Consider the following 13216-nt stretch of genomic DNA (forward strand, 5'->3'; position numbering starts at 1 on the left):
ACACAAAAGAGAATTCAGAGAATTATATAAAGGATGGAAGGGAGAAGATTGGGTCGTAGGAGCCTGGACTTGGACTGACCTTAATCCTGGGGAACTGCAGCCTGAGAGTGCAGGGAAACCTGTTCAGTTTGTGTGGCCTGGGTCTATCTGTCAAGCCTTGGACTTCCACAAGCATAATTCATGGGGTTATAGAAGCTCAAACAGCTCAGGTGCTGCCAGGCACTATCTTCAGGACAGTTATTTGTAAAGAAAAGTTATCCTCTAGTTCATGGACTATTTAGTTTATTAAAGCAGTTGGAATCCAGTGAATCAAGTGTAGAGCAGGGGAGCAAGACACCAAAGCTGTAATTCTAATTCAACATTGTGGCAATTGTATAGGGCTACATTTTGAGTGGCATCCACTATTTTGTAATGCTTCATTTACTGTGCAACCATTCAATGTCTAGTTTTTTCAGTAGTGCAAGCATCTACAACTTTATAAATCTGTGACAGTCATAGGTACCAGCTATCTCCTGAAAATAAACCAAAGTTTTCAACCAACCACCTAAAATTAAGATGTGAAAATATTTTTTTAAATTGAAGAACCTCTTCATGCCCATCTGTAAAGCTGGGTTAACAATGTTTAGTCACTTTTCTGAAAACTGCTGATACCTAAAAATAAAATGTTTATGATACAAGAACCACATATTACTCATGTCAGTATAGCACTTGGTCAGTTTTGAAAGCTGGACTCACAGATGGAGAATGAACACTATTTTTGTTGTTTGCCATTATGCATTTTTCTCCACTTAATTAGAATAAGACAGGGCAGTATAGAACTTTACAAATATATTCTAAATTATTGTATACCAAAGACAGCCTTGACCAAAAATGAAAATCCCTTTAGATCTTAACTTTAGTATGCCCTCTCTGGTCAAGCATCACAAAACTCAAAATTACCAAATCAACAAGTGAATTGAGATTTTTCAGCTATTTAGTATGCAGGAGTGTAATGAACATGATGTACCTGCCCATTTATTCTTTAAGGGAGATGAGCTCATTTCAAATAGATAACCATCTTTGACTTCTCTTCTGATTCATCACTGACCTGAACTCCATTTGAACCTTGTTAGACACAAAACAAGCAGGATTCCTGGTCTGAGCTATAAAATATAATTAAGCCCTTTTGAAATGATGTGTAAAAGAACATAGCTTTACCCCCACTATAACTACTACCACCACCACAACCAATAAAGTTAAATCAAGCACTGCCTGTAATGGATTAAAATAATAAATGTTTCTGGATTTTAGTGTTTGAAGTATTTGAAGAAAACAGGCTCCCAGCAGCCAGGACTGCTGAATGCACGGGGACATTTATTAGTGACGAATTCAAGGGTTTGGCCTGCTTAAGATCATTACTTTCTGTTTACCGTGTGTTACATATCTTATGTTTTTACAGAGCCCACATGTGTCCCCATGTAATGCTGAAAAACTCTCTTTCACTAAAGAATAGTTAATTGGTAATGTGTAAATATTGTTCTCGTGGGGAGAATGAACTATCATAAGATTCAGCTCAACACTAATGAGAAATCCAGTGCGGTCAGTGGATTGTTAACTAAATCTCTCCTGGAAAATTGTTCTTTACTACGTCTCACCATTTGTTTGCTACTGCTGTTTCCAGACTTGAATAAATTGGCTGACTCTTAAATTAACTGCAGTATTTCCCCTGTAATTATTTTCATAGCATTGTTACCCTTTCTTCTCAGAAGCTGCTTCATAGAGGATACCTGTCAACAGAGCAGTGTAACTGTAGTATAACTACTCATTACACAATATATCTGAAGTTTTCTTAAGAGGAAAAAAAGCACGTAGATAATTGTAGCAATATACTAGGTATAATATTTATGTATTCAAAGCTGTGTTAGTATCTTTGGCAACTTTAAACTAGCTACTGAAGTTGCAGATATGAAGAATGAATGCTCAGAAGCAAATATCACAGATTATCACCTTTGTAATGTGTGACATTAAAGCAGAAGGTAGTAAGGAAAGCCACTCACTAGTTAACCTTCAGCAGCCGGATTGTATCTCTGCCGCCCAGGCCTGGGGAGCCCATGGGCCATCCCGGGCTTCTTCCTTCAGAGTGCACTGTGGTCCTTGGGGTGGGAATGCAGGCTGCCAGCTGCTGCGGTCAGTGCAGACCACATCACTCGCATGCATCTTGACCAGTCTGAACCAGTGTAACAGGCTCTGTGCTCTGGGACACAGTCTTGCTTCTGAGTTGCCCCAAACTCAGAAAAGAAATTTTCTTCCTAGTGCTACAGTTTGTAGCAACGCTACTAGCTTCCAAGAGGCTTTTCAAAAGATAGCTCGACTATAGTCCAGTGCCATTTGCCATATTTATTATAATACATGTGTTTCCATTTTCTTAAAACTCTTTTCCCATATAGAAGTTTGCCAATTAAAATCATGCTCTATGTTGTATTAGGTGACAGTGCAGTGAACCAAATAGGATTTGCAGCTATCTTAGGAAGAGCAAATGCACAGAGCATAATAGAAGGAAAAAAACTCCTGCTACATTTCTACTTGTTTCACTTGGAGTTGATTCAAATATCAGCACTTTTAAATGTTTTTGAAAACAAAAAGTCCATAGTTAATGTCAAAACATTGTCTCTCCCTTTGTCTGTGAACCAGGAAAAATAACAGAACGCTTTCTTAACACCTGTTTTGCCTAAACACTAAGCGATTGTTACTGTAAAGCAAGGGTTGTTTTAATGCATTTGCTGTATCTATTAAAATGGACGAGCTCTTTTTTTTTCTGTATGCACAAATGGATTTATGCACACAGGTCAGTTTAACAAACATGGAGCCTCCTATTATTGGTAAACACTAATATAATTAAATTATAGTTATATCTGGACCCTAAGATAACTATAACTATGTTGGGGTACTTGGATTCTGTGAGATGTCTTTGTAAATGTTAGCATAAATCATCTCTACTGACTAGAAAAAATGTTAGAATATCAAAGCAAATGTTCTCTTTTAGTAAATTTTCTTTACTATTCTGTTGTAGTGATTTCAGTCTTTAATTTTGAGCAAGTTTATTTTTTGACATTGCCAAGCAAGTACTAGCTTTTTTTCAAACCCTCATGTTATTTCTAACCATATAAAAATACTTGGATATTCCTTTTGAGCATATGTCATCATAAAGGTAATCCAATGGCATGCAGAAGCCTGGATGGTGTAAGTTGTATTTTGCTCAGTTAGCATGGCAGCACATTGCAATGCTGTTGGGGGTCTGGGTGGAGTCTGACAATGGAGGGCTGGCAGCATTTCTTAAACACTGTCCAAAACAAGTGCTTCATATTTATTAGTCTCTTGGAGGAGTATTTTAAAAGTCATGAAACTATTTGTTCCTAGAAGTAAATTATTGCACGTACTGAAAAGTGAGTTGGTGTTCATGAGCAATAATCCAAACAGAACAAGTTAACTTCTACATATCACAACAATCGTTTATGAAGATATATTACTTCTGTGTGGTGCCATCTCAAGTTCACTTCAAATGGAGACTTTGATTTAATCTGTTTAAACTGAAGTTAGAATTCTACAATAGAAGTTTGTGAGAGATGCATGAAAGGACTGACTGAAAATAGTGTGTGGGAGGGAAAAAAACAGAGGAGAATTATTTTGCATCTTTACCTTTCTGAGGTGATTGCTTTAGTCATTGGAAAGCAACTTCACTAACTGAACATATACTTTGAATGTTATTATGGCATTTAGCAATCTTAAAATAAGCTCCCTTCTAGTGCATACTGGTATTTGTTCACTCCCCTTAGGATGTGAGATTATTTCTTTTCTAATATCATCCTTTTAGGCTTTCTGTAGTAATGTACCCCATTGAAGCTTCCCTCTGGCCCAGAGATCTCTTTATTTACTATTCCTTTTGAGGGTTTGTGCATACATGTTGTTCTTCATTTGTTTTCTTTAAGCTTCCTCAAGACACCAGTTTGTGCAAGTTGGTCTGAATGCTCTCTGCATTTGTTTTGTAAGGAGCACAGTGGTTTTTATACCAAGAGCCACTTCATCCCCAAAAGGACACATGGATATAACTGCTAGGAAGGACAAGGGTGTGATAATTTCCTATACCTGAGCAATCAGTCACAGCAAGAAAAAGAAAAATCTCTCATTACCTGAGTTTTTCCTGGTATTTGTAGGACACAATCCATGGGTGCATGTTGTAATATTTCATTAATGTAAAATTTACCAACACTTCCTTATTCTTAATTGTGTCTTCATTTCTCAATGTTTACATAGCATTTGAGAAAGGCACTGCTGGTTTTGAACCAGCAGTATTATGTGCTGAATGCTCAGTTCTGTTTCTAAGCCATTGGATATTGTGTTTTCTTTGTACTTTGTGGAGCTGAGATGACAGCAGAAAAGGACTGCAAAGCATAATCCTTCCAAGTGTAATCCCATTGAAAGAAAACATAAATAAAACCACTTGTATTCTGGCATTCTTTTTTCCCTTTTGTTATTTCTGCAACTTGGCGCATATTCCAGTAAAACTATAGAACATTTCTGTATTTTGCAGAATTGTGCAATAGTTACCGAGAATTTCTTCTCTTTAAAATCAAAGTTCCTTGTAGTGTATTAAAAAAAAAATTGAATTTCCAAATATTGTAGTGCCTCTTAAAATAACTGGACTGAGCTTAGCAGGGTGAGGGTGAGCCCTTCCCATGAAAATACCTCTTTTTCTTGGTTTAAGGCTTTATGTGAAGCTGCTTCATTCCACAGTTTACAGAATCAAGTCTGAACCAGTACCAAAAGGAGAGGCATTAGAGTGTGTTGGTATTAGTTTTCTTGATTATCACTGAAGTTCAGTGTCAAAAAACCACTGAACAGTTTCTGTCGTATAAACCTGTTACACATAAGTCCAGACCCAGGGGTTCAGAAGCCAGCCTAAATAACCCAGAGCTAAAACCCCTTTCCCAATTGGTGACAACAGTCCTGTTGATTGGTACGGGACAAAGGTTCGCTTGAGCCCTTCATCATTCTTACTGAACTCCAAACTGCTCAAGGGAGAGATTCTTGTTTGTGGTTCCTACTTGGATTGGACAGAATTCAATGCCATTATCGCTATGGGGACTGTTGGACCACCTTCCTAGTGGATGCTAGATTTAAAAAAAAAAAAATCCAATATATTTCCTTCCATTGTATAAAATATTTCTTGGTATTATGAAATCATAACTCCCAGGATGCTGACAGACTTCTTTCTGGATTCTAGAAGAGATTCATAGGAGAAGTTTTACTGCATGTATTCAAAAGAGAGAGTTGTGTTTTTGTGGGATTTTTCTACCAGCAAAGATACAAAAATATAAATGGAACTGTACCTTGAAACATCTGTATGTAAGCCTTAGGTGTTTTTTAAACTTTTGCCTTTTGTAAATATCCAGTTTCATTAGAAAAATAAGCTGTGGGCATTATAAAATATGGTGACATTCAATATTCAGTGTTGAGTCCAAGTACGAGTACCAGAAGAGAAAAAAGTTAATCCAACCTCAGATGTAGTACTTTTCATGTAAATATACAAAAGAAATACAGAAGGTTTAAATGGTTTGTTTTATTAAACGGTGATTTGCAGGAAGTTAAATTCACAAGAGATGTGACATTTTTAGATGGTGTTTCTTTCCTAAAAATGTTTGTGTCTTTAATGAGAGTACATAAGTTCTGTCATAAATCTAACCTGCCATTATCATTTTATGTTTTATAAAGCTATGTAAAGTGCAAATGGTTATGATGTGGAAAGTTTAGATTAAACTGTTTTTTTGGTAAGCACACGTTACATATTTTGGGTTACAGTAATTGTTTTGAATAATTTGAGTTCAGACATTATCCTTGTTCTCCTGATAAGCACTCTAAAGTCTGGCAATGCAATATTTTATAATAACTAACCTGAACAAAAGCAGAGAGAATCATTCAAAATAGCTATTTCCTATCAGTTTAAAATATAATCAAGTGAAGCAGCTGTTCTTGTTCTTAATATAATCTTTTGAAAAAAATTTCATAGTTTAATGAAAAAAGTCTCTTCTCATAAACCTTAAAATACTCACACATGTAAAAAGTCATAATGTTTTGGAAAATAGTTCTTTGTAAGGAATGTGCATGAGACATACCTGCTCCATAACTGCAACACTGTATAAAGCATGCTCACTAGTGTCAGAAGAGCAAGATAAAAAAAAGAAAATCACGAGTCTTGTGGCCCAACTATGATGCTCTTGCTTGGAGAGGAGAGTGATTGTCCACACAAATGTTTCCATGGAAGTCAGTGGGACTACTTGTGTAATTGCTTGCAGGCAGAGATTCCCAGGCTCATGGTAAAGTAAGTTCAGGAAATAAGCACGTAAATGTTGGGAGAATAACTACCAGTGGGATTAAATGTCTCTCTTTTTAGGAATCCATGGATCATCTTTTGTCCTTGACATAAAAGATTTCCTACTTAAAACGAGTCTCAAAGAAAGAGCCAGATCTCTGATGGGCCCTTTTTGCTGCTCTGTTAATGTGGAAGCCAAGTGGTGTAAGCACAGTGGTGATCCTGGCCCAGAGCAATCTATTCCAAAAGTATACATCGATTTGAGAGGAGGACTGCTGCAGGTCTGTATAAGATGCTTATGATTCTGCTGTTGAGCTGGACTGGCTTTGAATGAATGAGATTTTGTAAATAAATTGCATGAAAGCCTGTAAAGCTTTGCAGCCTACAATGGTTCATTGGGTTGGGGTTTTTGCTTGCTTGTTTTGGGTGATTTTTATTTTACCTTTTTAAAATAAGTATCTATTCTTTCATGTAAAACTGTTGATTGAAAAATTGTGTACAGTGTTTTGGGTTTTTTTTTAAATACTGCTTAAGCCATGTATTCTAGCTGTATGTGTGTGTTCCCTTAAAACTACTGGATCAAATTACTAACACTTAATATCTAGGACCCTGTTCTGATGTGTGTATGTTTGTCCATGAGCTATGTGTCTGTAATGCCTAGGGGTAGCTTTAAGAATACATAGCCTTTCTTTTTAAACTTACACCAATTTCTATGGGGAGTAATTATAAACTGTTGTTTGTAGCAATTAATACTCAGTTTTCCATACTTTCCTCTCCTCTTTGGAAGTGCCCACAACTTGAAACCAGTCCAAGAAGCATGGGAGTTCTTGAAATGAAAAATAGATTCTGTGAGGCTTAAACAAGTGGGCTTTAAGATATGTCTTGTTTTAATTATTTTTATTGTAGTATCTATACACACCAAATGCTTTAAAATAAATATATAAATCAAGCATATAAAATGCAAAAAGGAAATTTTGACATTTAGTCATGTCATTAGGTCTTTTCCCAGAATTGGGATTAGAAGTTCTTAAAACCGCAGTGATGGGAATAGGGCTAATTGTATAAATACAAATTTTTTTAAATTATCTCTTAATAAATAAAGTCTGTTTGTTTCTCTGCTTCCTTTTTATTTGTTATTCACAGGTACTTGGCTGACTACCTCTACATGTTGTTAATAAAAAGTGTTTGGTTTTTTTACAAAATTTTGGGTTTTGACAAGGACCAGAAAAATATCTATAAATCTGAGAAAGCCATTTTATTATTAGAGTATACACTGGGATAATTAGCTTTTGCAGAAAACAATTAAGTATTTGGTCTGGAAGATTTGAGAATGCTGACAAAAGCACTGGCAATTCTGTTTCAAATTAATTTATTTACAGCTAATGATTTTACCAGCTCTAAACATGACCTCATCTTCCACCACTGTTAATTTGTATCGCAGCAGAGCCTAGAGAGCTTATGTGAAATTGGTGCCTCATCTGTGAATACTGTAGTAGGAGTTCTGTGGCCTGGAATTCCAGCTGCCTAAAAATAAAATGAATAAAAGTGGGAGAAAAAAGCATTCTTCCCTCCTCCATCAACAGGGTACTGAGGCCTCTGAGATCGGCTTAGGCAACAGAGAGCTCCTCTGAGGTGGTGCTAGACCAAGAATAGGACCCTGAGCCCAGAGGTACTCTAGAAACTGCAGTAGAGATGCACTAAATTAGGGAGATGACCTGGGTAGCCTGGGAGTATTTAGCTCAGGACTGGCACTAGTTGTGTTTCAGAAGGGTCTTGTTTTACTCCATGGGCTTACATGTAGATGTAGGGGAAGGAAAAGCTTCTTTCTTGATAGCTGTACTACCCTTTAGGCATCTTCTGATTTTTTTTTCATATTTGAAAATTGGTATTCCCCAGTGAAAAACTTTGCACTACTCTTTATGTGCACAGCTTATTTACTCCTACCCTTACCATGGACTTTTAAGTTACTGTCTGGTAATTTTGATTTTATCCCACACTGGTTCTAAGTCTTATTTCTTTATTAATTGCTAGTTGTTTCCTTATCTTCCCTCTTGCTTCTGGGCCCTAAAGGACTAAAGCACTTGTCCCCATTAACGTGATTCTCTCAAACAGGAGTTTGATTTGAGAAAAGCAGTGCTGCTTACGAAAGCTGGGAGAGAGGAATGTCTACTTGCTTTTTATTTTGCTATAAAGCATATGAATCTTCTAGACTTTGAATGTCAGTTTTTATTAGATATTTTTCTAAATTTCTGGTTTAAAGTTCAAAAAACATTAAACCTTTAAATTTCACTCCGAGAACTTATAGCACATCCAATTCATATGGTGTATATACTCAATATTTGTGTTTGAGATGATCTTTTGTATCTCTTTCTAGTCATCTTCTTTGCTGTGTCACTTACTCAGTTTTTAATGCATTCCAGAATTCGACTTTTGGAGCAACAAGCTCTTTGAACAGTTTAAACTTTGCATCTTTAAGTCTTTTTTCTAATAGCTTAAACTGCAAAACCTGTGACCAGTCCTAGCATTATGTACTGCACTCAGCTGTAAGTTCTTGCGCATGGCTTCTAAGATCTGTGCTCATCGAGGCAGCACCAATTATCAGTTGTAAGTGGTAAAAATTAATGCTTTCCTTCAAATGATGAAAAGAACAAATTTGCCAAATGGTTTTGTAGAGATTTTTTTGTTGTTCCTGTTCTTTACTTTCACACTAAGGATACTTGCAAGCAATTAAGGTATAAGTAGAGCAGGCTGAAAGCCATATAAAGTTCCTATTGTTTTGGGGAGTTTTTATCCTTTAAAAATGACTAAATATTTGTATGCAATTGTTTTGTCTCTTCTCTTTTTTTTTTTTTTTTTTAAGGTTTTCTGGGGTCAAGAGCATTTGAACTGTTTAGTTCTTCTCCAGGAGCTTCTGTGGCAGTACCTTACTGCAAAGGGCAGTGTGGAGATGTTGATATCCAAACATACACACCCCACTTGTTTTTCTACGGAAAGAAATCAGGCCTCAAAAACTGAGCATACTTCAGATGATCTGAGAACAGGCCTGTTCCAGTATATACATGATGCAGGTAAGAAGAATATTATTGCACTCTTTTTTTTTTAATTATAAAGTAAATACAGTAGTAACCTGTTAAAGATTAGTTGCCTATTACAATGAATAACTACGCTTTTTGGAAAAGCAGTTGAAAAGACATCTGCTAGAATGAAAAAAAAATACTTTTTTGATTTCTTTCCATTAAGCTGTAATCTTTTAAAAGTCGGGGAAATTGCTTTTTTATTTTCTCTCCTTTTGATCCTGAGAGGTTTAGTTTTAACTACTTTGGTCTCATAAACCAGCATGTTTCTTTCTAGAAATTATATAACGGATTATAGCTTTCTTTCATTTGACAGAAGCACAAAAACTGCCCAGTGCCTATGAAGTTGTGTTTTACAATGAAACTGAGGATAGTCCAGGAATGATGTTGTGGAGATATCCAGAACCCAGAGTGCTCACTCTTGTAAGAATTAACCCTGTTCCTTTTAATACCACTGAAGACCCAGATATTAGCACTGCTGACCTTGGAGATGTTCTTCAGGTGGGTAATGAGAGTTTTCTACTTCAATTAATAAAAGAAAATGCTGCTATAAAGTGAATTTTTTCAAACTTAGGTTTATTAAAAATGAGCACAAAACAAATGTCAGGAGCTCTACAAAATCAATAGGAGGCAAATTCCGCAGCTTGAGCACGCCTTTAATTTTAAAACTGCTTGGGCAAACATTTTAACCACTTAACCTGTAAAGTTTTTCCATGACATAATAAGCTACAGCCAAATTTATCAGTTCTGGTTTGCAAGCATGCAGAGTTTTTATTCTGGCCTCCTATGATTTCATCCATCAGTCTTTACTTAAAGACTTCATTTGATTTGAAACTGAAATGTGAGGAGAGACCTGGTTTGAAATTGCCAAGATTCAGTGGAATCATTGAACTCAAATCTCCAATCTGACCATCCTCTCCTGTGTCTGTGATGGCAGATGGCTGTGCTGCTTCTAGTAAGAGCCACAGGGTAGAGAGAAAGAGTCTATTTTCTCTCATTTTGCTTTGAGAGAGTTGAAATGGACAGTCCAGTTTGTGTGAGATCATGGAACTGCCCTTCAAAGGAGGGCTGAGTGCTGCAGCTGTGTGACTTTGTGGCCCCAAAATAGACTATACCTCACGATTACACTGATCCTTCACTCTGAGAATTATTGCTTTCTAAAATACACAATCAGGTAGTTACATTCTCTCCTGTCTAATGTAATTTACCTTTATAAATTCACTTACTCCTTGCATACCTATTTTGATTTTCGCTCAGTTTTAATTTTGTTAATCTCAGTTTCCTTTTTGTATTACAAATTGGATCTGTCATTATTTTTTTTAATTTCAATCTGTGTGTTAACCAGAATACTGTTGTGAGTCAAGGGAAATAAATATCTCTCATTTCTTCCTATTTGTTCAGAAATGTTGAATTATATTTCATTATTGCTATAACGTTAAAAATTGCTTTTAAAATTGAATTATGCACCAATATGCTTTGAGTTATGGATAAGTAGGATAATCTTCCTCAGATAAATGGTATAATGTTATTACCGTGCACATACTGTCAGTGAGATCATGTAAGTGTCCTGCCAATTTCTTTGCCCTTTAGACAGCTAAATGTCAGCTCCTTTCAGTTATATGAAAATTAAAATTAAATGGAAAAAAATCAGCTCCACTTGGCATGAGGTTTGAATCAAAGATCAAAATTGTGTTATTGTATGCTGTCTTGATGACCCTATTAGGTTGCTATGAAAGCCAGCAATTTGCCTTCTTTCAGGATGGTATTTTTGGAGCACAGCACACCAAGTTTTGGTATAATTACATTAAGCTCCCATTATAGATAACAGACATCATGAGCATAATGTGTGCGCTTGTGTAATAATGTGACCCAGTACAGGGGGGAATAGCACTTACTCTTCAAGTGGGCATACGCAGATGGACTTCTGGTAGCACGCACGTTCTTCTGCTTTGGGCTTCCATGCTACGGTCTAGAGAAAAGAAGGTAGTTGCAATCCTCTTTCATTTCCCCTGTGATTACCTCGGACAGTAAGATAGAAACCAGGAAGCACTCAGCTACCAGTCTTCAGGTTCTGTCAACTTCCACTCATCTTCGTGTAATTCTTCAGATTTGCATTTAATCATATACGTTGATCGCAGAGAACTGTTTCCATCAGTCTCATTTTAGTTTGTGGTCAGGCATCCCTGTATACCTTCCTTTCATGATGCTTTTTACTGTGGCATGCACTCTTCTTAAGGTCTGTCAATTTTATGATTAATTAATTCATAGTAAGTCTTATATTACTGGCTTTCAATTACAAGGGAAGAGATGGAAAATACCAGCCAAATTAGAGGACATCTATTCAAAAACTGTGCTCTTGGGCACATGGAGTACAGAAATGCCTACAAGGGGATCCATATTTTGGTGGTGGGCCATTAATTATGGCAGTAACTGTTGCCTGGCTCAAGATGGTGATTCATCACATTTTCCAGAAACGGCCATGTACCTACACAGAGCAGCTCCATACAACGTAGATAAACAGCCATTTTAAACATGGACAGCATGCATTCTTTTTATTAGTCTAACATAGATGTGTGGGTGGAATAAGTAATACAGAGTAGATTTTCAAATACTTTAGGTAAACTACATTTACCAAATATTCATCTCAATCTTTAGGTTGATTTAAATTAGTCAGGAGGCCTTTCATCAGCTTCACTTTTTTCCCTATATGGATATATGTCTGTTTCTTAATATACTGTGTATTTAGTGCTTATGGGAAATTCACAAAATACAGAGAAAAAAGACAAAACAACACTTTTATTCACTTCTTCACATTAAACATCAGAGGAACATCTGCAAGCCAAAGACTTCAGCTTTTTTGAAAAAAGGATCTAAATTTAAAGACAACAATGATATTAAAGTATATTAAAAATATGTTTTAAAAACTTCCCCAGGATTGTGTGTATGTTCAAATGCTAGGAGGATGCATAATGTCACCAGCTGTGTTACCAATGTCCATTAATCCTTTACTTCACATAAATCCAAGCAAAGGTGTGTTTCTGCAGTTTGTCTTGAATTAAAAGTTTACCAGTTGCATGTTCTTTCTTTCACAGTAAGTTGCTGTGACATTTCATCTAGCTTTCTAGTTGTTAAACTTTTGGCATATCATTTTAATCATGGGTAGGTTTTAGAAGTCTCTTTGTTTTTATAGCTATTCTTCAAATTCCTGGAAGTTGCAAAAGCTTCACCATAAAGAGAATTTTTCTAGATATTGAAGTTGCATGTCATCCGCTGCAGCCAAAGGATAAGCAAACAGCTTCAGATTATGAATCAATATGAACTATATTGTTTCTATAAAACCTCACCTTTCTGCTATTTCTAGATTGCCCCAAGAGCTTATTTTCTTGTGCTTTTACTTTACTTTCTACAATCTCAACATTGTTGCTTTTATTTGTAGAAAGAAAAGGAAGAACTGATGTTTTTGACATAGCAGGTTGCATTTTCTTTAGTGATTTGAAATAGAAGTTTGATTTATTTGTTTGAAGGAAGTGAGAGGGAATCCTAGATGCACTTGCAAGAAACTGCGTCATGATTGTATTTCTTTTGGGAGATTTGGAATATCTGAACTTGTTCTTCCTGTTTATCAGAGATTGCAGCCCCTTTCTATTTAATTTTTAATCCCTCCTTGTCCCATTTTCACATGCTACAAATGTTCTTTGGCTCTGTGTGATTTACTGTTCTTTCAGAAAACTAGCGTTTGATGAAACACCTTTAAACATTCCTGGTACCTCTTCTTAATTTTTTAAGGACTTCCTGT

At 36.1% G+C, this 13216-nt stretch overlaps 1 protein-coding gene across 10 annotated transcripts in view; it reads left to right on the top strand.

The window, feature by feature from the left end:
• Nucleotides 1-13216, top strand: part of VPS13B (vacuolar protein sorting 13 homolog B) — a 491200-nt gene that overhangs the window by 397742 nt on the left and 80242 nt on the right. For all 10 annotated transcript variants that reach the window (XM_074885247.1, XM_074885238.1, XM_074885283.1 and 7 more), the window contains 3 exons: nucleotides 6428-6627; nucleotides 9207-9414; nucleotides 9737-9921. In XM_074885247.1, the coding sequence (XP_074741348.1) occupies nucleotides 6428-6627; nucleotides 9207-9414; nucleotides 9737-9921 (593 nt within the window). The remainder of the gene's footprint in view (nucleotides 1-6427; nucleotides 6628-9206; nucleotides 9415-9736; nucleotides 9922-13216) is intronic.

The sequence above is a fragment of the Strix uralensis genome, chromosome 1 (assembly GCF_047716275.1).
Source record: "Strix uralensis isolate ZFMK-TIS-50842 chromosome 1, bStrUra1, whole genome shotgun sequence".
NCBI classification, from domain to species: domain Eukaryota; kingdom Metazoa; phylum Chordata; class Aves; order Strigiformes; family Strigidae; genus Strix; species Strix uralensis.